Below are 22539 nucleotides of genomic sequence, written 5' to 3'. Positions count from 1 at the left end.
TTTTCCTATTCTTTTATCCAGAGCATTACCTTATTTAAAATTGTCCAAATTGTTTTCAGGACAAGATTTACAATGTGAACATTGCAATCTAGCTCCAGTCTCACATGGCCACATGTTTTGGGCGTACACCAAATTAACGACATTTTGGACAAAAATTGTTGCATGCCTATCAGACAGCTTTAGCGTCACAATCCCTCCTAACCCATTAACCGCTGTGCTTGGTATGCTCCCAGACAGCTTTATGATGGAGAAGGACAAACAAAATGTAATTGCCTTTACTTCACTACTAGCATGTAGACTTACTCAACTGGAAGAATCACACCCTATCACTCTTAAATCAGTGGGTAACTGATGTGTTATACTACTAAATTGGAAAAAATCGAATTCTCACTTGCAAATCTGTTCATAACTTTTTTTTAAAATATGGCAGGATCTAATCAATAACATTTTAAAATAAGCTTCCATTTGGGGGGAAAAGGATACCCTTCCTTTCTGGTTCCATTTATAGAGTAGTTTTGGTTACTGGCCTTTCTCTAGGGTGGTGGTTGAATTTTGCTTTGATTTGTTAAGTTTGACATGACTGTAAAGAATGTTATCTGTTTCTAATTAAAATCAATAAAAATGTAAAAAAAAAAAGAAAACCAAAATCTGGTCATCCTAACAGATGTTACTGCTTTGCTGTTTATGCCACTAAGACAAGCATTTATTCATGCATGAACCAGGCAAGACACAAGCCAACCCAGTCTACCCAAAAGTGTAATAAATAAACCACCACTGCATCACAGACACACAGATGTACTGTATGTATGTTTACAGAGAAATCCTATTGATAGTAAAATTGTACTGATAGTTAAATAACATCTATATACATAAATACATATACATTTACTGTATATATTAGGACTGGGAATCAATTAAAAAATAACTAATTATCTTATAATCTATATATAGAATTCACTAAGGCAAGACACCCATGGAAAGCACGCCGGAAGGGGCGTGGAATCACTAAGCCGCCGACAAGTAAGACATCTATGGCGCACGCAGGAAGGAGCCACAGGAGGTGAATCGCCGTATGCAACGTGTAAAACGGTTTGCAAGGGGTGTCCCAAGGGATCCTTAAAACAATTCTTTACAACTGAGGTTAAAACACAATGAAGCAAGCAGTCTTTAAAAACCCAGTTTTCGGTTACGACGCACGACCACGTGTACCATAGCAAACTGTTTTACAAGCTACATACAGCAATTCGCATCCGCGACAAACATGCGTCTTCTTAGACACGGAAAGTCTACGTGAGTCACAGGTGCATCTGGATTGTGCAAAGACGACAACGACTCAAGTGACGAGTTGGAGGTGGGCACATGAGCGATGGCGGTCCGCCAGTTTTCAGTCACGGACTATTGTGTGTTGGTTCGTTCCGTGCATTGTTACAATGTTGCTTTTCTTGCTGATTTATTACATTACCAATTTTTCAAATTTTAATTTTCTCCCTGTGCTTAAAAATCATTAAAAAACCGGCCTGATTATGCGGCGTATGGTATGTTGCGGGTTGGCTATATTAATTAATTGTGATTAATCTTATCTAACATTAAAACATAATAAAATACACACATAAATTAAAAAGTAAATATACACTGAATCTCAAAATTAAAGTAGAATCAACACAAAGGAATAAAAAAAAAATGCCATAGTTTCAACTTAAATAATGACCCGAAACCTGACCTTTAAACTAAATATTATTTGAGCAAGAATGCCTTCCTAAAATTCGAGAGGAAAAGAAGGCAACAAGAAAACAAGGCCAATGTATTAGTTATCAGTGGCATAGCACATGAAACACAGACGTGTCAAAGTAAAAAAATCAAATGATCGAAATGGCTGTTGACTTTGAATGCACTGTGGGAGACTGATTTAACTGAAAAAAATATGCATCTCGTAAATGGGTATACACTAAAATTTGTGTTAAAACTCTGCAAATGCTATCCTCAATTGTTCATCACCATCAACAACTTGATAATTATACTCTACATAAGTGTTTTCAAATGGTGCTCCATGGAAATAACAGTGTAGAGTCCCTGGGTCCAGACCTGAGAGACACTACACAGGTGGTCAAGACCTGTCTGATGAAGACAGGACTACTTGGAGAAACCAATATAAAAGCAGGTCCCTGATCGCTGCTTTGCAGACACAGCACTAGAGACCACTCTAGCAGTCAGGAGACATGCCAGGGGTCCATCTGCCTGGGTGCATATTCACCGATGACTCTCGCAGCGCAGAGGGTCACTGGGCATACAATCTGCCTCTGATCAGGGTCAGTAGAATGAGGCAGAGAGAAGACAGACTGTATGTATGAGAGGGCAAAGGGATGAAGCAGCTGGGAAATGCATTCAAAATGCTCCCAAAATGCTGTGTCTGCAAAAGGCAATCTCTGGCCTGCTTTTTTTGCTGACCCCTGTCCCACTCTTTCAGACGGTTTAGCACAATTAGAGATTTAATGCTTTTGTGCTTGGTAGAATCGTGGTGTGCCTTGGGATTTTTTGGGATACAATAAGTGTGCCACCATAGAAAAAAGTTGGAAAAACTGCTCTACCTGCACTTTTGCTCCTGGCATGCTAAAAAAAGATCCCCATAGCTTCTAATTTGCTTAAAAACTGACACGGTGCATTACTTGAATGGTTATTTGCGTTTTTTGCATAAATAAGTGAAAATCCTGCAAGCTGGAATAATGGTGAGGGATAACCATTATACTTCTATTTCAGACAATTTTGTCATTATATTAGGGAAGTCAGTAATATAAGCTAGCTAGCAGACTGGCGAGTTAAATATAGAGGTACTAGAGACTTAGCTTGGTTTAGTGCCACACAAGGATAAACTATTTAGCACTTATGTGATATGACATCGATTCAATCTTCTTAAAGAAACATGAAATGGGGAAGAAAAAAAAAGTGTCATTTTTACCTTGGCAACTTTTGTCTAGCAGGACTGCCATAAAATTCTTCCTCACCCCGTTTCTTCTCATTCCCCTGCACCTATGTCCTAAGTATATATCAGGAAATTAACACCAAAGCTACATATAGAGATGTGGTGGATCTTTGTGAACTGCGTAATATGAAATTTTAAAAATTTAAACCAAAGCATTGTCTGAGGCGTTTGCCTCATTGCTGGCCCTGGATGTGACACTATTTTTTAACTCATTGGACAGGACACATTAACCACTAAAATTAATACGTTAACTTTCCGAGGTCTAATGCATGTATATTTATATAAACAAACAAACAAATTAATTTACTTTCCCAAGAATTTTCTCAGATGTCCAACTACACTCTGGCTGCCTACCCACAACCTCTCTTCATCCTACAGCATATACTTAGGCAGAGCAAACAAGCTGTCAGATATCATCACTTATTAATTTGGGTGTGTTGAGGGCTTGCATGTGTGCACTTGTATGTGCCTGTGTGTGTTGTGCCTACATGTATATTTAACACAAAACAACTTTGGCAAAGGGTTTGCAAGTCAATAGGTCTGGTTTTAGAAATAAGAACGGAGACTGTAAAAATCCAAATTATCATTTCTATGGCAGTTATTGTTGAGCATAGGTCAAAACAGTTTTTGAAGCATATGGGGATAAGTACTGGACCAAAAATAAGACGCCTATAACCTGCAACAAGGCAGACACAATGCAACTTATTTGGAAAAAGCAGGTCAATTTTTTTCAGAATAATGTTGCACATAGGGCTTACCATTATCCAAGAGGTTTACACAAAGAAAAAAAAAATCAAATATTTTACCTTGTCAAAATCAATTTTGATTTTCCCCACTCATACAGAAACCAGGCTAAAATCAACTTTTTGAATAATAATCAAACTTGTACTTACATGGAAGTAAAAATCAGTTTACATGTTTTAATTTTTAAAGTACAATAAGAATAAGTAGCACTGTATATAAATAAAAAATGAATCATAACTTGAAGCACTACAATGATTATGTGGAATGACAAGTACATATTGTACTGTTCTTAGTTTTAACTATAACTTATTATTCTAAATGCACAAAACTGATGTTCCATAAATATGTTCTTACCATAACCTTCACTATCAGCATTTGATAGATCTTCTCCATTTTCTACTGACACAAAATGATCTGATTTTTCATCTTTCTGCAAAGAAACATGTGTATAAAATGTATCCACAAACTTTATTCAAATACTCCCCTGAACCTTCTAAACAGCATAATACTTGAAATAAAAAGTATACGCAAAGATGAAGTCCTAAAGCCTCCACAGCAGTACTACAGCAGGCTTCAGAACCGCCACCCCCAACCAACACCCTCAAGTTTACTAACTGCAAAACACACTATCAGAAATGGAAGTTGTGAACCAATACTAACTAGACTACATTCTGTCATAATGTTTGTTACTTTTAATTTAGTTTTACCAAAGGAAATTTGTTGATGATATGGTTTTTGAACTGCAAAAAAAAGCTATTAAAATTTAGCTCTTTATTATTATTACCATCATTGTTTTGTGAAAATAAAAAGCAAATACACTTAGCTTGTAATGATTGCTGAAATATAATTTATCCAGAGAAAGTTCATAGGCTTTAACATGTAGCATGATGTATCACATGCTGTCTCATCTATAATATACTGTACATCTATCAACTTACTATAGAAGCTTTATTTATATAAGTGATACTAGAATCATTCAGTATCAATAAATTAGGCCATTAGACAGCACAAATACATGCTTTATTTGGATATAGCATTTAAACTTAACATACAAAAATAATGTATGTCCTAGCCCTACTTCACAACAGTATTTTAGAAGCACTGATATGAATAAAATACACAAGATTCTGCATTTTATGTATTATTTACATATGCCATATGTACTAAAAGTAACATTTTTTTTTTTTTACAGGCAATGTTGCCTCACATACTTAATTACATACAGAAACAATGGTTTAATGACAGATGTGCATTCAAATAATACAATGTTTTGGTTTTCTTTTTTAAAACCAAATTGACGCATACCTTTTCCCTATTACATTCTGTATTGTTATATTGTTACATAGCTTAAAGAGCAAGATTCATGGCAGTGTTGTCTGTCTTGATGAATTGTGCACTTGTGTGTACAATAAATCTGAACAAAATTCATTACAATCCAATTTATTACATTAAAATTATAATACTGTTAAAAGAATTAAGACAAAAAAGGTACATTGAAGAAAAATCATGATTAGCACTACATGTATTTAAGACTTTATGCCTAACTTTCCATGTGGTCCTCTATTTAGTTGTTAATGAAGTCCCACAGGATACGTGTTAAGTTACACTCAGCTTTTATAAACCTGGGATGAGTTCTGTACTTCATGTTGTAGTTTACTGTTCTAAATGGTCCTTTACAGTCCTGTCTCCAGGGTTTGTGGGCATTTCCCACCAAAAAATTATTATTTCAGCCACAACACACCGCAAGATCATCATAAAACATGTTCAAAAACTTCATAGAAATACAACAAAATTTTAAAAAATGTAATATTCAACATTTTTAAAGTTTCATTCAGTTTAAGTTCTTTTTTAAAAAAGCGAACTAGGCAACTTTTAATGTTCTCAAAAATATGGACTTTGCTTATTAATGTAGCTCATATAAAATGTTGGTACTAAATACAGAATGTGTATATATAAAAATTGTAACCATTTTTGCCAGGGTTAGTATGTACCCTGTATATCTTGGAGGATGACTAGAACAAAGTTGTTTTACTACATAAATGCTGAACAAAAAGAACAGTAAGCAATATATCTGACTTAAGTAAATTAATATAACCATTATGTAATGCCAAGACGTCCTTAAAATGCAGTTAATAACCCACAGAGGATTATGTGGTGAACAAAAGAAACAAAGTACAGAGCACAGAATAGAAATTAAAAAGTTCAAATTTTCAAATTAAAGTTAAACAAATATATAAAGAATACCCAGATATTTAACCATTCATTTGTGAACATGGTCAGTCCAGTTCAGTGGCATGATAAAAAGAAGCTAATGGAAAAAGCAAAAATACTAGCAAAATAACTAAGGAATGAAAATCAAAAAGATTAATAGATGATTTTTTTAAATGAAAAATCCAACCCTAAATAACTGATACAGAAACAAAGTGGAAGTAGAATTATTAATAGGTATTTACAATTACCTTTAGACACTAACTAAAGAATATAAAATAGAAACCTTACCTTTAAATCACCTGACTCAACCTTTCTGGTTCTCTTCATTATCTCTTCAATTCTCTGTTATTAAACGAAAATATGTAACTTGCATCAAAAAACTTAAAAAGTATCTGAACTTTGATTATTTTCCAAGATACATTCTACCTTTAAGAACTATATTAAACAAAACTAAACTAAAAAGAGGGGAATTCATAATTTATTCCAAGGTGGTCTTTTTACATTTTACCTAGCAAAGCTTTCAATCCAATATGATTAATAATGTAAACAAAAACATCTTTAATTTGTGTGACTTTTTGTGAAGATTTTATTAGTGAACACTTTAGAATAAAAAAATATATTCTGCACACCATATGAATGAAACTTAGGTGTTTATGAGCATACACTGCAATGATTATAACACTGCTACTGATTAAGCATAGGAGGACAGGAATGCTTAATTTGAATTAGAATGTTGAATTAGTAAAAGATTTCTGTGTTAGGCATTGATTGATAGCAAATACCATTTTCAAATACATGCTTACTCACAAGTTCCTCCTCCGCAACCGACTCAAACTTACTTGGCTGACAGATTGGCTCCTTGTTATGTAGGACCCAGAAGTTCTTTCAATTCCAGGACATTGTATGCAGGAAGCCCTTTCGAGTCAGGCAGAACCCCCAAGAAGTAGGAATAGTTAATTCCTACTGTTCCTACTGGCAGTACCCATGGGACCCAGCAGGGCTGGCCCACAGGACTACTGTTCCCAACATACCCTTGTAGGCAGAGGTGGGTAGTAACGAGTTAAATTTACTTGAATAACTTTTTAAAAAAAATTTAACTTCTAAGAGTAGTTTTACTACACCATACTTTTTACTTTTACTTGAGTACATTTGTGAAGAAGAAATGCTACTCTTACTCTGCTACATAGGGCAACACTCGAATCGTTACTTTTTTTCTCATTAGATACAGGACACAATAATTTTGCCAGAGAGAAGCCTCCAGTAGATCTACTGCATGACTGTTTTACCAATCAGATGTAGCAACAATAATCACAAGACTCCGTTTCACCAATAATTACATGGCTCCGTTTCACAAATCAGACATAGCCATGCAGTCACATGACCACACACAAACTGTTGCGCCATAGCGGCACAAACTCCTCACAGACAGCGGGCAGGGAAGAAAGAATACCTGAAAAACGAGAGCCAAATCCTGCTGAAGCTTAACCATCACTTCACTGAGTGAAGAACAAGCATGTTTTAACCAAACATGCACAGACAGTCAAGGTAAAGTGAGACTTCTTGTACACGCACAAGCTGCCTTGTTCTAATGTTATTTTCTATCAGCTGTGCCATTTGAAGGGGAAGTAAATATTCAGTATTATACTGTCAGCATACAGCATGGGTGCCCAAACTTATTCAGCTTGCGAGCTACTTTTAAAACAACCAGGTCAAACTGATCTACCTACATTAAAATTATATATATATATATATATATATATATATATATATATATATATATATATATATATATATATATACACACTAGCAAAATACCCAGAGAAGTAGTGTGTTAAAGAAGCAATGAAAAGAAAAGGAAACATTTTGAAAATAACGTAACATGATTGTCAATGTAATTGTTTTGTCACTGTTGTGAGTGATGAGTGCTGCTGTCATATATATATATATATATATATATATATATATATATATATATATATATATTTACACACACACAAACATATATATATACATATCTATACATATACACATATATATATATATACACACACACATATATATATCTACATATATACACACACATATATATATATACACACAATATATATATATATATATATATACACACACATACACACACACATATATATAAACATATATATATATACATAGATATCTACATATATACACACACAGTTATTTCGTATAAGTGCAATACGCTGCTTGTTAAAACAGATAACTCCCGCTCTTACGTGCAAGTCTGCGTGGATATTATGAACTATCGTATTTGTTCAAGTTCTATTTAAATTTTAAATAGAAGGAATTTTTATTTAGTCGACAGAAATATCTTTGGTAGGAATGGTAAAAACAGACAGGAATATTATTCCTGAATAAATCAACTCAAACCTTAAACAACTTATATTATTTTGCTCTCCATAAAAATATATCCTGTCTAAATTATACAAGTTAGAAATAAAGTAAACGTTAAAAGAACAAACATTCAAATTTCTTTACTCTTATGTAATTTTATATAAAAAATAAACTTAGATTTTAAATATCCCAAAAGATTTTGCTCTCCATAAAAATATATCCTGTCAAAATTATACAAATTCAAATATGAACATGCTGCATAACAAAACCTGGAAATATAAATAAAATGTGTTCCTTTCAGCAATAACAAATCAAATCATTCAGTTGTCTTTGCTCATATGTCATTTTAGAGCTGGGCGCCTGGCATCTTTTTGGCAACAAGTTCGTTTATGTTTGGTGTGAGGTTCTGTGTTGTGGAGATTCTCAGGATGGATTGCAGGTGCTCATCAGTGAGGCGACTCCTGTGTGCTGTTTTGTTAGTCTTTATCACTGAGAAGAGCTTCTCACACAGATATGTGCTACCAAACATGCACAAGGTTGAGCCGCATGTAGACGGACTTTTTTTGTTCTTCAAAGTCACCAAAGCGCCGTGCAAACTCAGTGCGCTCAGTTTATCAGCAAAGTGCATATTTGGGAACACCGTAGTGACGACTTGGTTTAACATTACTTGGCAACAGGGAAAGTGGGGCAAATTGCACTGGTGCATTTGTGTTCCCATAAAAGCAGCTTCACTTGAAATCACTTTGTGATTGTGCACGGGTAAAAACGTCCGCTGAAGTGTCAGATTCTTATTTAATTCTTCTGCTTTCTGTATCTTCTGCATTGCATTCAGGTTACCCTGATGTTTTGTCTCATAGTGCCGTCTTAGATTAAATTCTGTAATTACAGCCACATTAGCTCCACAAATGAGACACACGGGTTCAGTAAACATATACTCAGCCTCCCATTGGTTTTTAAAGGCTCTATTTTCAGAATCAACTTTTCTCTTCAGCATCGTGTGAGCTAGCCGCCAATAACTTGCAGCATCATAAGCTAGACTTGATTAACGCGGTAACTGTTACGGCAAGGCAGCTGAAGCGCTGCATTATGGGATCTGTAGTTTATTGTGTTACCAGCGCTTCATATACCGGGCCATTAATAACAATAATACAGTATATAAAATGATCTCGGGCGGATATAATTACGCCGGGCGGATGTGGCCCGCCCCTTGAGTTTGACACATATGGACTAAATAGAACTTGAAAAGATATATTTTTTCAAATGTGATCGCAATTCAGATAGAGTTGACGCGACTACAGCCTGCATGCCTCAATAAGTCATCCTCCCCTCGCTCTTACTTTTTTACCGTTCATCTAATGAATACACTGAGTATGGCTTTACCAAAACAATCATTGATGGCGAATAAAGTATCCATTATTCGAGTATGTAGATCGGGATATATATATATATACATATATATATACCCGCGTATCGCAGGAGAAGTAGTGTGTTAAAAAAGCTAGAAAAAGAAAAGGGAACATTTTAAAAATAACGTAACATGACTGTCAATATACAGTATTTGTTTTGTGAGTGTTACTGAGTGTTGCTGTCATCAAGGATTTGATTATCATTATTTCTTTCAATCAGGTTCGTATTTGTAGGATGTGTTGTGTTCAAGTTACATTCCGGGTTTGTCAATCGTTGTAAAGATGACAGGTTTCATTCATCGATTCGTTTCTTACTGCATCAATAAACAGCTCGTCTTCTTCTTTATCTGAGACCTGACACACTGCATGCACGGGTTTTTTTTACACTGTCTTCCTTTAGCAGGACATTGACTTTTTGAATTTAATCTAAGACGGCACTATGAGACAAAACATCAAGATAACCTGAAAGACCTGAATGCAATGCACAAGATACAGAAAGCAGAAGAGTTAAAGATAAATCTGACACTTCAGCAGACGTTTTTACCTGTGCAAAATCACAAAGTGATTTCAAGTGAAGCTACTTTTATGGTTATCAGAAATAAACTTGATGCATTAGGGTTAAAAGTTAAGACGGAAGTAAAAAACTTAGGGGTAACTGTTGACTGTAATCTGAATTTTAAATCGCATATTCATCAGACCACTAGGACAGCATTTTTTCACTTAAGAAACATAGCAAAAGTTAGACCTCTTATATTATTGAAAGATGCTGAGAAGACATAAATAAGACAAAAAAGACATAAATCACTTGCAACGAGTGCAGAATGCAGCTGCTAGAATCCTAACTAGGAAAAGAAAATCCGAGCACATCTCTCCAGTTTTGATGTCACTACACTGGTTACCTGTGTCATTCAGGATTGACATTAAAATTCTGCTTATGGTTTATAAAGCCTTAAATAATCTTGCTCCATCTTATATATCGGAATGTCTGACACCCTATATTCCAAATCGTAACCTTAGATCCTCAAATGAGTGTCTCCTTAGAATTCCAAAAGCTAAACTTTAAAGAAGTGGTGAGGTGGCCTTCTGCTGTTATGCACCTAAAATCTGGAATAGCCTGCCAATAGGAATTTGCCAGGCTAATACAGTAGAGCACTTTAAAAAACTGCTGAAACCACATTACTTTAACATGTCTTTCTCCTAACTTCACTTTAACTTAATACTGATACTCTGTATGTTCAATTCATCATAATAACTATTCATAGTGGCTCTAAAATCCGTACTGACCCCTACTCTCTCTTCTGTTTCTTTTTCTGGTTTCTTTGAGGTGGCGGCATGCGCCACCACAACCTACTCAAAGCATCATGATGCTCCAACATTGATGGACGGAAAGCCAGAAGTCTACGTGACCATCATCATCAAGTCCTTCCATGAGAACCCTAAATACAAAGAGGACTGTTTCATTTATGTTAGGTAGATTGCCCAGAGGGGACTGGGCGGTCTCTTGGTCTGGAATCCCTGCAGATTTTATTTTTTTTCTCCAGCCGTCTGGAGTTTTTTATTTTTTTGTCCACCCTGGCCATCGGACCTTACTTCTATGTTAACTAATGTTGACTTATTTTTATTTTTTATTGTGTCTTCTATTTTTCTATTCTTCGTTTTGTAAAGCACTTTGAGCTACATTTTTTTGTATGAAAACGTGCTATATAAATAAATGTTGTTCAAATATACAAATTACCTACTGTAGGTATTGGCTTCAAAAGCTTTGTTGTGGAAAACTGAGATTTGGAACTTTGTGTTATTTGTGCATCTTTATTTTGTAAAGATGTTATTTATTTTTACTCATTTTTTATTTTATTATTTGGAAATAGCAGACTTTGCACATTTTATATTTTTGTCTTATTACAACATTTCTAAAAAATAAATAATTTATTATGATCAAACAGTTACTCAGTACTTGAGTAGTCTTTTCACCAAATACTTTTTTTACTCTTACTTGAGTTATTTTTTGGATGACTACTTTTTACTTCTATTTGAGTAATATTATTTTGAAGTAATGCTACTCTTACTTGAGAACAATTTTTGGCTACTCTACCCACCTCTGCTTGTAGGTATGGAATGGGTAACCTGGCCTAGGAATACCGCAACCTAGTGTGTTGGGGAAACATTAGGTCTTGGAAGGCTGTCTCCCTCAATCCTTCTACAGTATTATACTGGCCTATAAGCCAAGAAAAGGTCTTTGGTACAGCCCTGATGGGATGCCAGCATACCTGCTTCTGGTTTCATGTTGGCATCTTACACCTGCCTCCTGGCCGAAGCGGAGAATGCCACATCTTTCTTTCTAGCCATTCACAACCTTGGCCTCCAAGCCAGGTAAGAAACAAGGGACCATCCCAGTAGAGATGCCTGCAAACGCCTACTGTCCATCACATTTTATATGGTGCTATGTATTTCTTAGCTTGAGCCCTGTGAAACAAGTGATGTGACAAATCCATCTTTTCACCAAAAAGTTTGCATAGGTTGCTAGCATGACAGCACACAACACATTCAATCGACTATATTGCAACATCCTATTGCGAGGCCAGTATTTTTGAGCTACTCATTCATCACAATATTTTACAGAAACATTGTCATCCTCAATTCCATGTACGAAAAAAAACCTGTGCTTTAAATTTCGTGATACTTGCAGAAAGAGACTCACCTTTTTCCTTTCCATGCGCTCTTGTTGATTTTGTTGCATTATCCTTTCACGCTCCTGTCTTTGCTTTTCTGCCTCTTCAAGGGCACGTGCTTCAGCCTCTTCCTTCTGTGTATATCATAAAATAAAAACAATGTCAAAGAATAATTAAAAATATGCTTATTTAATAAAGTCCAAATAATGATCATTCTCATATCTAATTCTAAAACAAAAGATCTACTTTATCAGGCTTTTCAGATGACTTTTTTTGGTATGGTAAACAACCTGGTATGGGAGGTAGTCATTTCAAGGAAATGCACCCTTTGCAAACAAAGCTACTCACAGTTTATAATATGCATTTTTAAAGAACTGAACATATTGATCATTCAATCAAACCTTTTATATTCCCTATATAGCCTACAATCATATTCAACCATTTCAGTAGGCTCATTCTACTTATACATCATTTGCCTTTATAATAAATAAATTTCTTTATTCACTAAAATAAAGAATGGGTGGACTTAAAAAGGTATCAAATCTCTTTGCACCGATATGTGAAGACAACTAGCTAAATGAAAATCTAACTCTCAAGATGAGAATACATACTTATTCAAAAACTACTGTGCTGATGTCCTGTATTTTCTTGTTGCAGGAGAAGCATTATCTAACAATCTATATCTACTGTGAGAATTGCAGCATTATATAACATTTTTGCTTTGTGATCTATCATTGTGATCTCATGTTTTGCATTTAATTTCATATTTCCAGTGTTATTATGATGTAGGCCATAATCAAGAATAGAATGATTATCTGTGTTAAGGATAAGAGCTTGATAAAAATATCAATACTGATTCTTACAATTTAATCATCTGCCATATGACAGTGGTATCCAGCAACAATAATATTGTGTTTTGTATTTAAAAATCATAAAATTCTAGCTACCACAAGTTTGCTAATTATGTTAGAAAATTAAATAGGATACAGGGCTACAGATACGAAAAAAAAAAACAATGCTAAAAGAATATTCAGGAAAAGAATTTTAATACTGTCATTTTTGTCAAAATTATGAGGGGTAGAAAAATGTAAAAAGTTCAGTAACAAAGGCGTTGAAAACAGGAAACATAAAAGTCCAATTGACTACAGGATTGCCAACTACAAGATCTAATGAAGTCCTTTTGTTTGCTCTAGGAATTTGTCCAGGATTTTGGCAGATGGAGTAGAAAACGTACAAATTTTTGAATGTCTCCACAAAATGTGTCAATGTTTATGGGTTTATTTTTACACACAAACAAAAGAAATTGCTTTGTTTTATTTATTTGTACAGTATGTTGTGTGATGTATGTACCTGAATTTGCAGTGCAGCTTGCCTTTCCTGCTCTTCCTTTTCAAGTTGGGCTCTTTCTTCTTTGGCAAGGAGTTCACTTTCTTCTTCAGCTTTTCTCCTCTCTTCCTCAAGCCTCTGCTGTTCCTCTTCTTGCTTCATTCTCTCTTTTTCTTCTAGCTGTCGTTGTTCCTCCTTTCTTAATCTAAAGGAAAGTACACATTTCAGTGTAAGGGATCCAATAAGCAGTCTGACAGAAGATAAACTGCACGAGTGGGAAGCATAATTTTGAACATTTAAAAAAAACAAAAAAAAACTTCCAAATAAAAAATGACCACTATATTGTTTAGCATCCTTCTCCCAATATAACCAGCATCTCTCCTCTGCACATATCCAAACCAATGCAATCTCGCCTCTCTGGCTTTGTCTCTAAACCATCCAACCTGAGCTGACCCTCTAATGTACTCAATCCTAATCCTGTCCATCCTCGTCACACCCAATGGAAATTCTAACATCTTTAACACTGCCACCTCTGGCTCAGTCTCCTATCTTTCTGTCAGTGCCACCATCTCCGATCCATATAACATAGCCAGTCTCACTACTGTCTTGTTGACCTTCTCTTTCATTCTTGCCTGTCACAAACCACTCCTGACACTCTTCTCCAGCCCATTTCATCCCACCTGCATTCTCTTCTTCAACTCTCTTCAATACTCCTCATTACTCTGTACTGTTGATTCCAAGTATTGAAACGAATCCATCTTCGCAAACTCTACTCCCTGCATCCTCATCATTCCTTTGACCTCTCTGTCATTCACACATGTATTTTCTGTCTTGCTCCTGCTGGCCTTCATTCCTCTCCTCCTTAGAGCATTTCTCCAACTCTCTAGGGTCTCCTTAACTTGCTCCCTACTCTCGTAACAGATCACAGTATCATCCGCAAACATTATAGTCCCCAGGGACTTGTGTGATCACTGTCAACCTGTCCATCAACATTGCAAATAAGAAAGAGCTCAGACCTGATTCCCAATGTAATTCCACCTCAACCTTAAATGTATACGCTATTCCTACTGCAGGACCTCACCACAGCCTCATTTTGCTCGTACATATCCTGTACCACTCTTACATACTTGTCTGCCACTTCTGACTTCCTCATATAATACCACAACTCCATTTTGGGCATCCTGGCATATGCTTTCTCTAGGACTACAAAGACACAATGCAACTCCTATTGGCCTTTGCTATACTTCTCCATCCACACTCTCCGAGCCAACATTGCATATGAAGTGCTCTTTTCTGGCATGAAACCATACTGCTGCTCGCTAATCATCACCTGCCTTCTTAACCTAGCCACCACTACTCTTTTCCATAAATTCATGCTGTGGGTGATCAATTTTATCCCTTTGTAGTTGCTACAGCTCTGCACATTATTCTTAAAGATTGGCAACAGTAGGCCTACACTTCATCACTCCTCCGGCATCCTCTCTGAAAATGGAATTTTTGTTGATTCATCTATCCATCCATTTTCTTAGCCCATTTATCCAGGGTAGGGTCATGGGGAAGCTGGAGACTATCCTAGCAATCATTGGTCGTAAGGCAATACTGGATAGGGTTCAAGACCTTCGCAGGCTAGGCCTTTCTGTACAACTCTGAAATTGCATTTTTTTCAGTTTTATATAAACTTCAACCTCTGGCAAATTACCCTTTTACCTTTGCAACATTTAAGGTTATTCAATGGACCTAAACTATTTCAATTTCAGACCAAAAATACTGGAAAAATGTGGGTAATTTGCAAATAACCAAAGAAATGAATGACACTAAAGAACTATGAAATAGTAAGCACATTCCTTTGTAAGAATGATGAAGAATTAAGGACTCTAATATTAAAAAGAAATAATTTGTACATATTCCTATATTCTGAATCATCTCTCTTCAGGTGCATTATTTTTAACTTTGAAATTAACTCTTTAATTAAGCTGCTGGGATAAATACAGGTAAAATTCCATTACAAAGAACTGCCAGGGACCTAAAAAATATTTTTTTATAATGAGATTCTGTATTTGTCACTATAGTGCTTTCTTTAAGTTGCGTCCAGGCGTTTGCAATCATTTCAATAGCTTCCTTCGCGTTAATTTTAATCTTCTCCGGTCTACAAGTTATGCCGATGAGAATAACAATACACTTTCAGGGTGTGAATGATGCCCAAACCCAATGGCTGAAGCACTGCTATGCAATTGGGTGGGAGGAATTCAACGTGAACATTATCTAAATGTGGAAGCATGTTGTGGGCAGCACAGTTATCAATCAGAAGCTGAATTATCCTTTTCTTCTTCTTCATATTGTGAGGTACCTGAACTGTTTTGGGATCTCAAAATAATTCAAAACATTAACTGTGAATAGCAATTTACCAATTTGATTTTACTGTCAGTGAATGTATATCTGCCAATTAAAAAAATGTTTCCACAGAGTGCTTTTCAAATGAGCCATACAAGGCACTATATGTAACATTTAAATTACAATAACTGCAATTAAACTGCCCTACTTACCTTTCCTCTTCATCCTTTTGTAATTTTTCAAGTTCTTCTCGTTCTTTCTGCTCACGAGCCAAGCGACGTTTCTCAGCCAGAATTTTTGCAGCTTCTTCAGCAGACGTTGTCCCTGCTATAACTTTGGCACTTGAATCTATTGTACCAAAACAAATAAGTTTTAAAAATGACAGTTATAAATACTTTTGACTAGAACAATAAAAATAGGTCACAATAACAGACCCTGATAATGTATTGGAAAATGAATGAATGCAAATGGATCATGGGCATAATCAAGCAGCATTTAAATGCAAATAAAATGAACCCAAATGTACAACATAAACATGGACAAAACATTCCAAGCAATACATTTACTATTGTCTGCAATCCGCTATCTTTTGAAAGTGTATTGTGCATCTTGAAAATATACCTTACTTATTTCATTCCAAAAGATTTTTTTCCAACACTAAAATATTACATAACAAAAAAATTTTAGGTTTGATTGCAGTATTTACTAAAAAATAATTGGTCATAAGTCAGAATACATTTGCAATCCACTACAGACATGTAAACAAACACAAACAAACAAAAACATGCACTTTATTCACAGTTCTCAAATAAAAAACAGCAACAATATTGGTATAGTTAAAGGTATCTGAGTAAGACATACATACAGGGTTGGTTTCTGTCATTTGGCCCTGAACTGAGTCAAGGGTTTGAAAATGGCTTGATGCTGTTGGCGGTTAGGAGTGTGAGGTGGTGGGGACCGAGAGATTAAATAAACCAAAGAACACTTCCAAGCAAAACAGAGCATCTCTTTACAAGCCAGTGAAGAAAAAGAGGGACTGCCACAGAACAGTAAATGCCATCTTGTGTTGTGCCACAGAAGGGGGAAATCTCAACTGGCACAAGAACAAAACAAATGACTGATATTCCCTCATGATGGTGAAATAAAAGCAACCCAGCAGGGACCAGTGGTGGCTGAACCTTAAATTAGTTAGAGGTCATAGAAGTCTAGCAACCAGTAATAATAAGTCTTAGTTAGAAGATGACAGTAGACTGCTCACAGGTAGGAAAATTATCCAGCAAAGCGAGCGAGAGAGAGACAACACATGTTGGGAGCTGCCTATGAGACCATACTTTTTAAGGCAATATCCCCCATATCAATAGGATTTTAGAAGGTTTGTGTAGGCATCTCAATAAAAGCCTTAATTGAGCCAACAGGTTGGTATAAAGTGGATTAAATGTTTATTAGAGCAAAGAAAAGGAGTGGGAGAAATGAACACTGGGTAACATGGGAGAGTGACTTTTGTCAAACATAGGAGATAGGCAACTGGATGAGTTCTATCACTTGATAGACAAAGGTAACAACTGCTAATGTTCAATTTTTGGATGAATTTGAACTTATTGGTATTTTGGTTGCAAGGAGATTCCATTCTCTTTATTGATATTAGATGCAAATGTTGATAGCTTTTATTTTTATTAGGAATAGCAAATTCATTAAATGATTTTCTAGTTGGGAAAACAAAATATATCAGTATATAGCAAAATACCTGTGCTTTGCAGCGGCGAAGTACTGCATTATAATTTTTATTAAGAAGAAAATTAAACCATTTTAAACTGAGGGAAAATATACAAATAATTATTTGTTAAGGATCTCTTTGTATACCACATTGTGAGTTCGCCCTCCAGTTGTAATATGACCAAGCTGTGCGCTGAGCTTACTCTTGAGCATGCAACGTACAGTTGAACAGTAATCTTGTTTCAAATCTCACAGCTTGGATTGCTGCTGTCATAATCTGTTTGAGTTTCATGGTTTGTTTCAATTACGACAGTATTTGTAGGACTTGTGTTGAAGAGACATTCGGCATCTGTCAAGCGTAGTAAGTATACAACTGGTTTCATCGATAACTTCACATCCAGCTTTTGAGAGTTTAAACATTCATAAACATCAAAGTGTCCACTACTGATATCGTCACCTGTTAATCTAAGATGTTTAAGAGGCATTGGCGGTTGTCGAAAGGTGTAAAATATCTGGCCATTTCGATACACTTGAAAGCGACAACCGAACAATTCACCGGCAGCCATCAACTCACATGCAGATGCATAGGTGAAGGGCTTAAGCATTTCATTCTTATAGTGCTCCTGTGTAGTATAATTATCTCCTGTACCGTCATCAGTCCACACCTTGAACCTGTCCCAGTCATTCAATACATAAGACACAATGTTCCTCCGGATATCAAGAGTGAGCCTGATATGGCCGTGCAATATGTAACAAAGAGAATGGAAAAGGCAGGTGCAATCTCCGGGCATGGAGACCACTCGGTAAGTGACAGTTCTTTGATCGATGGTGATCACCTCGATAGACATGTTAATGGGGGTACGGTTGGAATGATAAAGGAAATGGGTACCTGAACAATGTAAAGTAAGTCTAAAATACCTACACAATAACTATAATCGTAATAAATGAACAATAAAATAGCGGAGAAGCCGTGGATTAAATAAAAAGGCTGTAGTTATCAGCAGGGAGACGTGAATCCCGTGGCGAAGCAAGGAATGGAATGTAGAGACTGGAGCGACGGACGGCCTTATATAGGCAGGCAGCCAACAAAATGGGAGGCGTTGGGATCGGGGATCCAACACCGCCTCACACGATGACCGAGCTGCAGGCTACGGACGTATATATGTACGTAAGTAGGATTCAGTTAACGTTGGGAACCCGCGTACCAAATTTTTTGAAGATGGGCCCATAAGTAACAAAGACCGTTGAAAAGTTCAATATGGCGGCCAACTGTGGCATCATACCACCGAAATAAGTACCAAATTTCAGCCATCTACCTACACGGAAAGTTGGAGAATTAGTGACGTTGTAAAGTTCAATATGGCGGGTGAAAGTGGCGTCATACCACCGAAATAAGTACGTACATTCGTTTCGGTTAGCGCAGGGAAGCCGCCTACCAAATTTCGTGAAGATGGGGCTATGAATAAGAAAGTTCAACATGGCGGACGTTGTCGACTGTTGTGACCATTACGCATAGAATTTCGAAATGAAGCCTCCTTAACCTTTGTAAGTAAGCTGTAAGGAATGAGCCTGCCAAATTTCAGCCTTCTACCTACACGGGAAGTTGGAGAATTAGTGACGTTGGAAAGTTCAATATGGCGGCCGCCAGTGGCGTCATACCATCGAAATAAGTACGTACATCGGTTTCGGTTAGCGCAGGGAAGCCACCTACCAAATTTCATGAAGATGGGGCCATAAATAAGAAAGTTCAACATGATGGACGTTGTTGGCCGTTATCGAACGTTTTGTGTCGAATTTTGAAATGAAACCTGCTTAACTTTTGTAAGTAAGCTGTAAGGAATAAGCCTGCCACCTACACGGGAAGTTGGAGAATTAGTGATGAGTGAGTGAGTGAGTCAGTGAGTGAGGGCTTTGCCTTTTATTAGTATAGATAAAGTGAGGCACATAGGTATCTATGGAAATGTTTAGAATACTTGTTAACACACATTTCGGCTGGGCTTGCCTTTCCATAACATAACAGCCCAACCAAAATGTGTTAATAAGTATCATCAACAATTCATCCCGGACAAGGAGAGTATCTCACCATCTTTGGTTTTGGTGTTCAGTGCTGCTGAGGACTCTGGAGGTTGTGCACATTCTGGACCTGCTGTTGAAATCTCCTTTGGTTTGGTCTCCTTTTTACGGAATGTGAGTGGACCAGCAGGGGTTAGAGAAGGACGCAGAATGGGAACTGGTTTAGGGGTTGGCTGAGGAGAAGGTGGGCGCTGTCTTAATAAGCTTGGAGAGGGAGGACGATTCCGGGAACTTGGCCTGAAAGAAGAATAAAGGTTACTGTTAAACTAAGCTAATTAGCCAAAACAGTGTTATTTTTTATTTAAACGAAAAACATTCACAAAATAAATAAATGTATTTATTATCCAGCTTGTAAAAGAACTTAACATACATGGTATAATAATCACCTAAAACTAATAAAAAGTTTTATTTTGAAGAACTATATAAAATCAAACAACTAACAATTTACTATACAATAAAATGCTAAGGGACTCTGTGTGTGTGTGTGTTCTTTCAGAACAATAATCTGATGGGTCAGTTTGGCTCTGGTGATGTGACTGAAAGAAAAAGTGCAAGTGTAAGGCATATTAGGGGGACTGAAGGAGTGGGAAGCAAGGTGAGAGTCACCATTCAAAGATGGGAATTATAAAAGAAGAAAGGAGGCGAGCAAGGCACTTCAAAATGATAGTCTGAGAAGCAGGCTTTAGGGTAATACACTCGAGAAAGGGAGCACCAGTCAAAAGAGGTGCAGACATACAAGAATATCAAGGAAATGCTCTGAAGGCATCAACAGGGCAAGAAATGTGACATGTAACATGGCTAGCAGTAATACACATCAATTCATCAATAGCACAGAGTAAATTTTTACTAAGATAAGCTGTGGTACAATGCTTACTTTGAAGTAGATGGTGATGGTGGTCGTTTTGAAGCGTTGGAAGGTGCAGGAGATGGAGACCTACGACGCCCCTGAAGCCTTGACGGCGAAGGCGGTCTTTTTGATGCAGGAGAAGGCGGACCCTTTTCTTTTTCTGCATTCTTAAATTTAGAAAGAAACAACATGTTCAATTTGTCAAAAAAAAAAGAGGCACATCATAAAAGTTTAAAGACAAAAAAAGTTAGTATCCCAAGTTAAACTGCTCCAAACCTGTTTATTTAGAAATTGAAGCTCCTTATTAACTCAATTACTGTTTGTTGCAAAAACAACAATTCCAAATTGAAAGACAAAAACATTATCATTGCATAAATGAGTAAACAAACTACTCATAACAAAGAAAATTGTCCTATTCTGGTCATCTTTAGTCACAAGTCTCAATTCATACTTGACATAGGCCATTCAGCATAAATTAGTGCATCAATGACACTGTTAATTTTCTACCCACCTATCTTTCACACTCCATGTTAAGAAAATCTACCTAACATTTGCGTAAAAATGTATCCTGATCTGCTTCTATCTATAACCATGTGTTCATGTTGGCCCTGGTGTCCTTGTTGATCCAGTTTAAAGTTAATAGTAGAAACTACTGTACTAATATACTTAAAAACCTACTCCACAACTCTTCAACCATCTCTATAATTAAAATCTTGTCCAAGTTTGTTTCTTTTTCACTGTGTCGCAGCTGTTCTAAAATTTATACTTAAGATGGATTTGTAACCCTTTCCTAAACACATTCCCAATTCTCTGTTCTAATTTTCATGCCAACTGGAATACTCGTTATACAACCAAATTTGTTTGAGTCAGGGACCATTTATAATTTAGTGCAGTCTACAATTCAGCTAAAGGGGAAGGCAACACACTTTATCATAAAGAAACAATCTAAACAGCATGATAAAGTATACTGCTAGCATCCAATCAAAATTTATAATTGACTAAGTCACCCGACCATGGGATACACACGACAGAGCCCCGCCCCCCAAATCTAACCCTCCTCCCGCGTCATGTGATACGCACGACAGATCCCCGCCCGCCAACTCTAACCCTCCTTCCACGTCCACCCTTGCTCTAGAGGCATGTGCACTGCCTGCTCATGTGCCCGCACGCAACACCTCACCAAACACAGCCTCAGTCGCTTTTGTCTCTGCTACAGTCCACATGCACCTCTGAGCCACGTTGACTTTTCATTGTTCTTTTCGGTTCCGGCTGCTTTTCTATAGCAAATATTTAATAGCAAAATACCCGCACTTCGCAGCGGCGAAGTACTGCCTTAAAATTTTTATTAAGAAGAAAATTAAACCTTTTTAAACTGAGGGAAAATATACCAATAATTATTTGTTATCTCTTTGTATACCACATTGTGAGTTCGGCCCTCCGTTGTAATATGACCAAGCTGTGCGCTGAGCTTACTCTTGAGCATGCAACAGTTGGCCACGTGAACAGTAATCTTGTTTCAAACCTCAGAGCTTGGAATGCTGCTGTAATAATCGGTTCGAGTTTCATGGTTTGTTTCAATTACGACAGTATTTGTAAGATTTGTGTTGAAGAGACATTCGGCATCTGTCAAGCGTTGTAAGTATACAACCGGTTTCATCGATAACTTTCCATCCAGCTTTTGAGTTTAAACATTCATAAACATCAAAGTGTCCAATACTGAAATTGTCACCTGTGAACCTAAGATGTTTAAGAGGCATTGGCAGTTGTCGAAAGGTGTAAAATATTTGGCCATTTCGGTACACTTGAAAGCGACAACCGAACAATTCACCGGCAGCCATCAACTCACGTGCCGAACCATAGGTGAAGGGCTTA

The 22539-nt window shown here is 36.5% G+C and overlaps 1 protein-coding gene across 8 annotated transcripts in view; it reads right to left on the bottom strand.

The window, feature by feature from the left end:
* Window positions 1-22539, bottom strand: part of map7d3 (MAP7 domain containing 3) — a 155817-nt gene that overhangs the window by 27468 nt on the left and 105810 nt on the right. For all 8 annotated transcript variants that reach the window (XM_039766188.1, XM_039766189.1, XM_039766192.1 and 5 more), the window contains 7 exons: window positions 20695-20834; window positions 19831-20057; window positions 16247-16382; window positions 13728-13908; window positions 12407-12511; window positions 6221-6274; window positions 4076-4151 (listed from right to left, as the gene is read on the bottom strand). In XM_039766188.1, the coding sequence (XP_039622122.1) occupies window positions 4076-4151; window positions 6221-6274; window positions 12407-12511; window positions 13728-13908; window positions 16247-16382; window positions 19831-20057; window positions 20695-20834 (919 nt within the window). The remainder of the gene's footprint in view (window positions 1-4075; window positions 4152-6220; window positions 6275-12406; window positions 12512-13727; window positions 13909-16246; window positions 16383-19830; window positions 20058-20694; window positions 20835-22539) is intronic.

Source organism: Polypterus senegalus, chromosome 10, assembly GCF_016835505.1.
Source record: "Polypterus senegalus isolate Bchr_013 chromosome 10, ASM1683550v1, whole genome shotgun sequence".
Lineage (NCBI taxonomy): Eukaryota > Metazoa > Chordata > Cladistia > Polypteriformes > Polypteridae > Polypterus > Polypterus senegalus.
The sequence above is the reverse complement of the archived record's forward strand: the minus strand, read 5'-3'. Positions and strand labels throughout refer to the sequence as shown.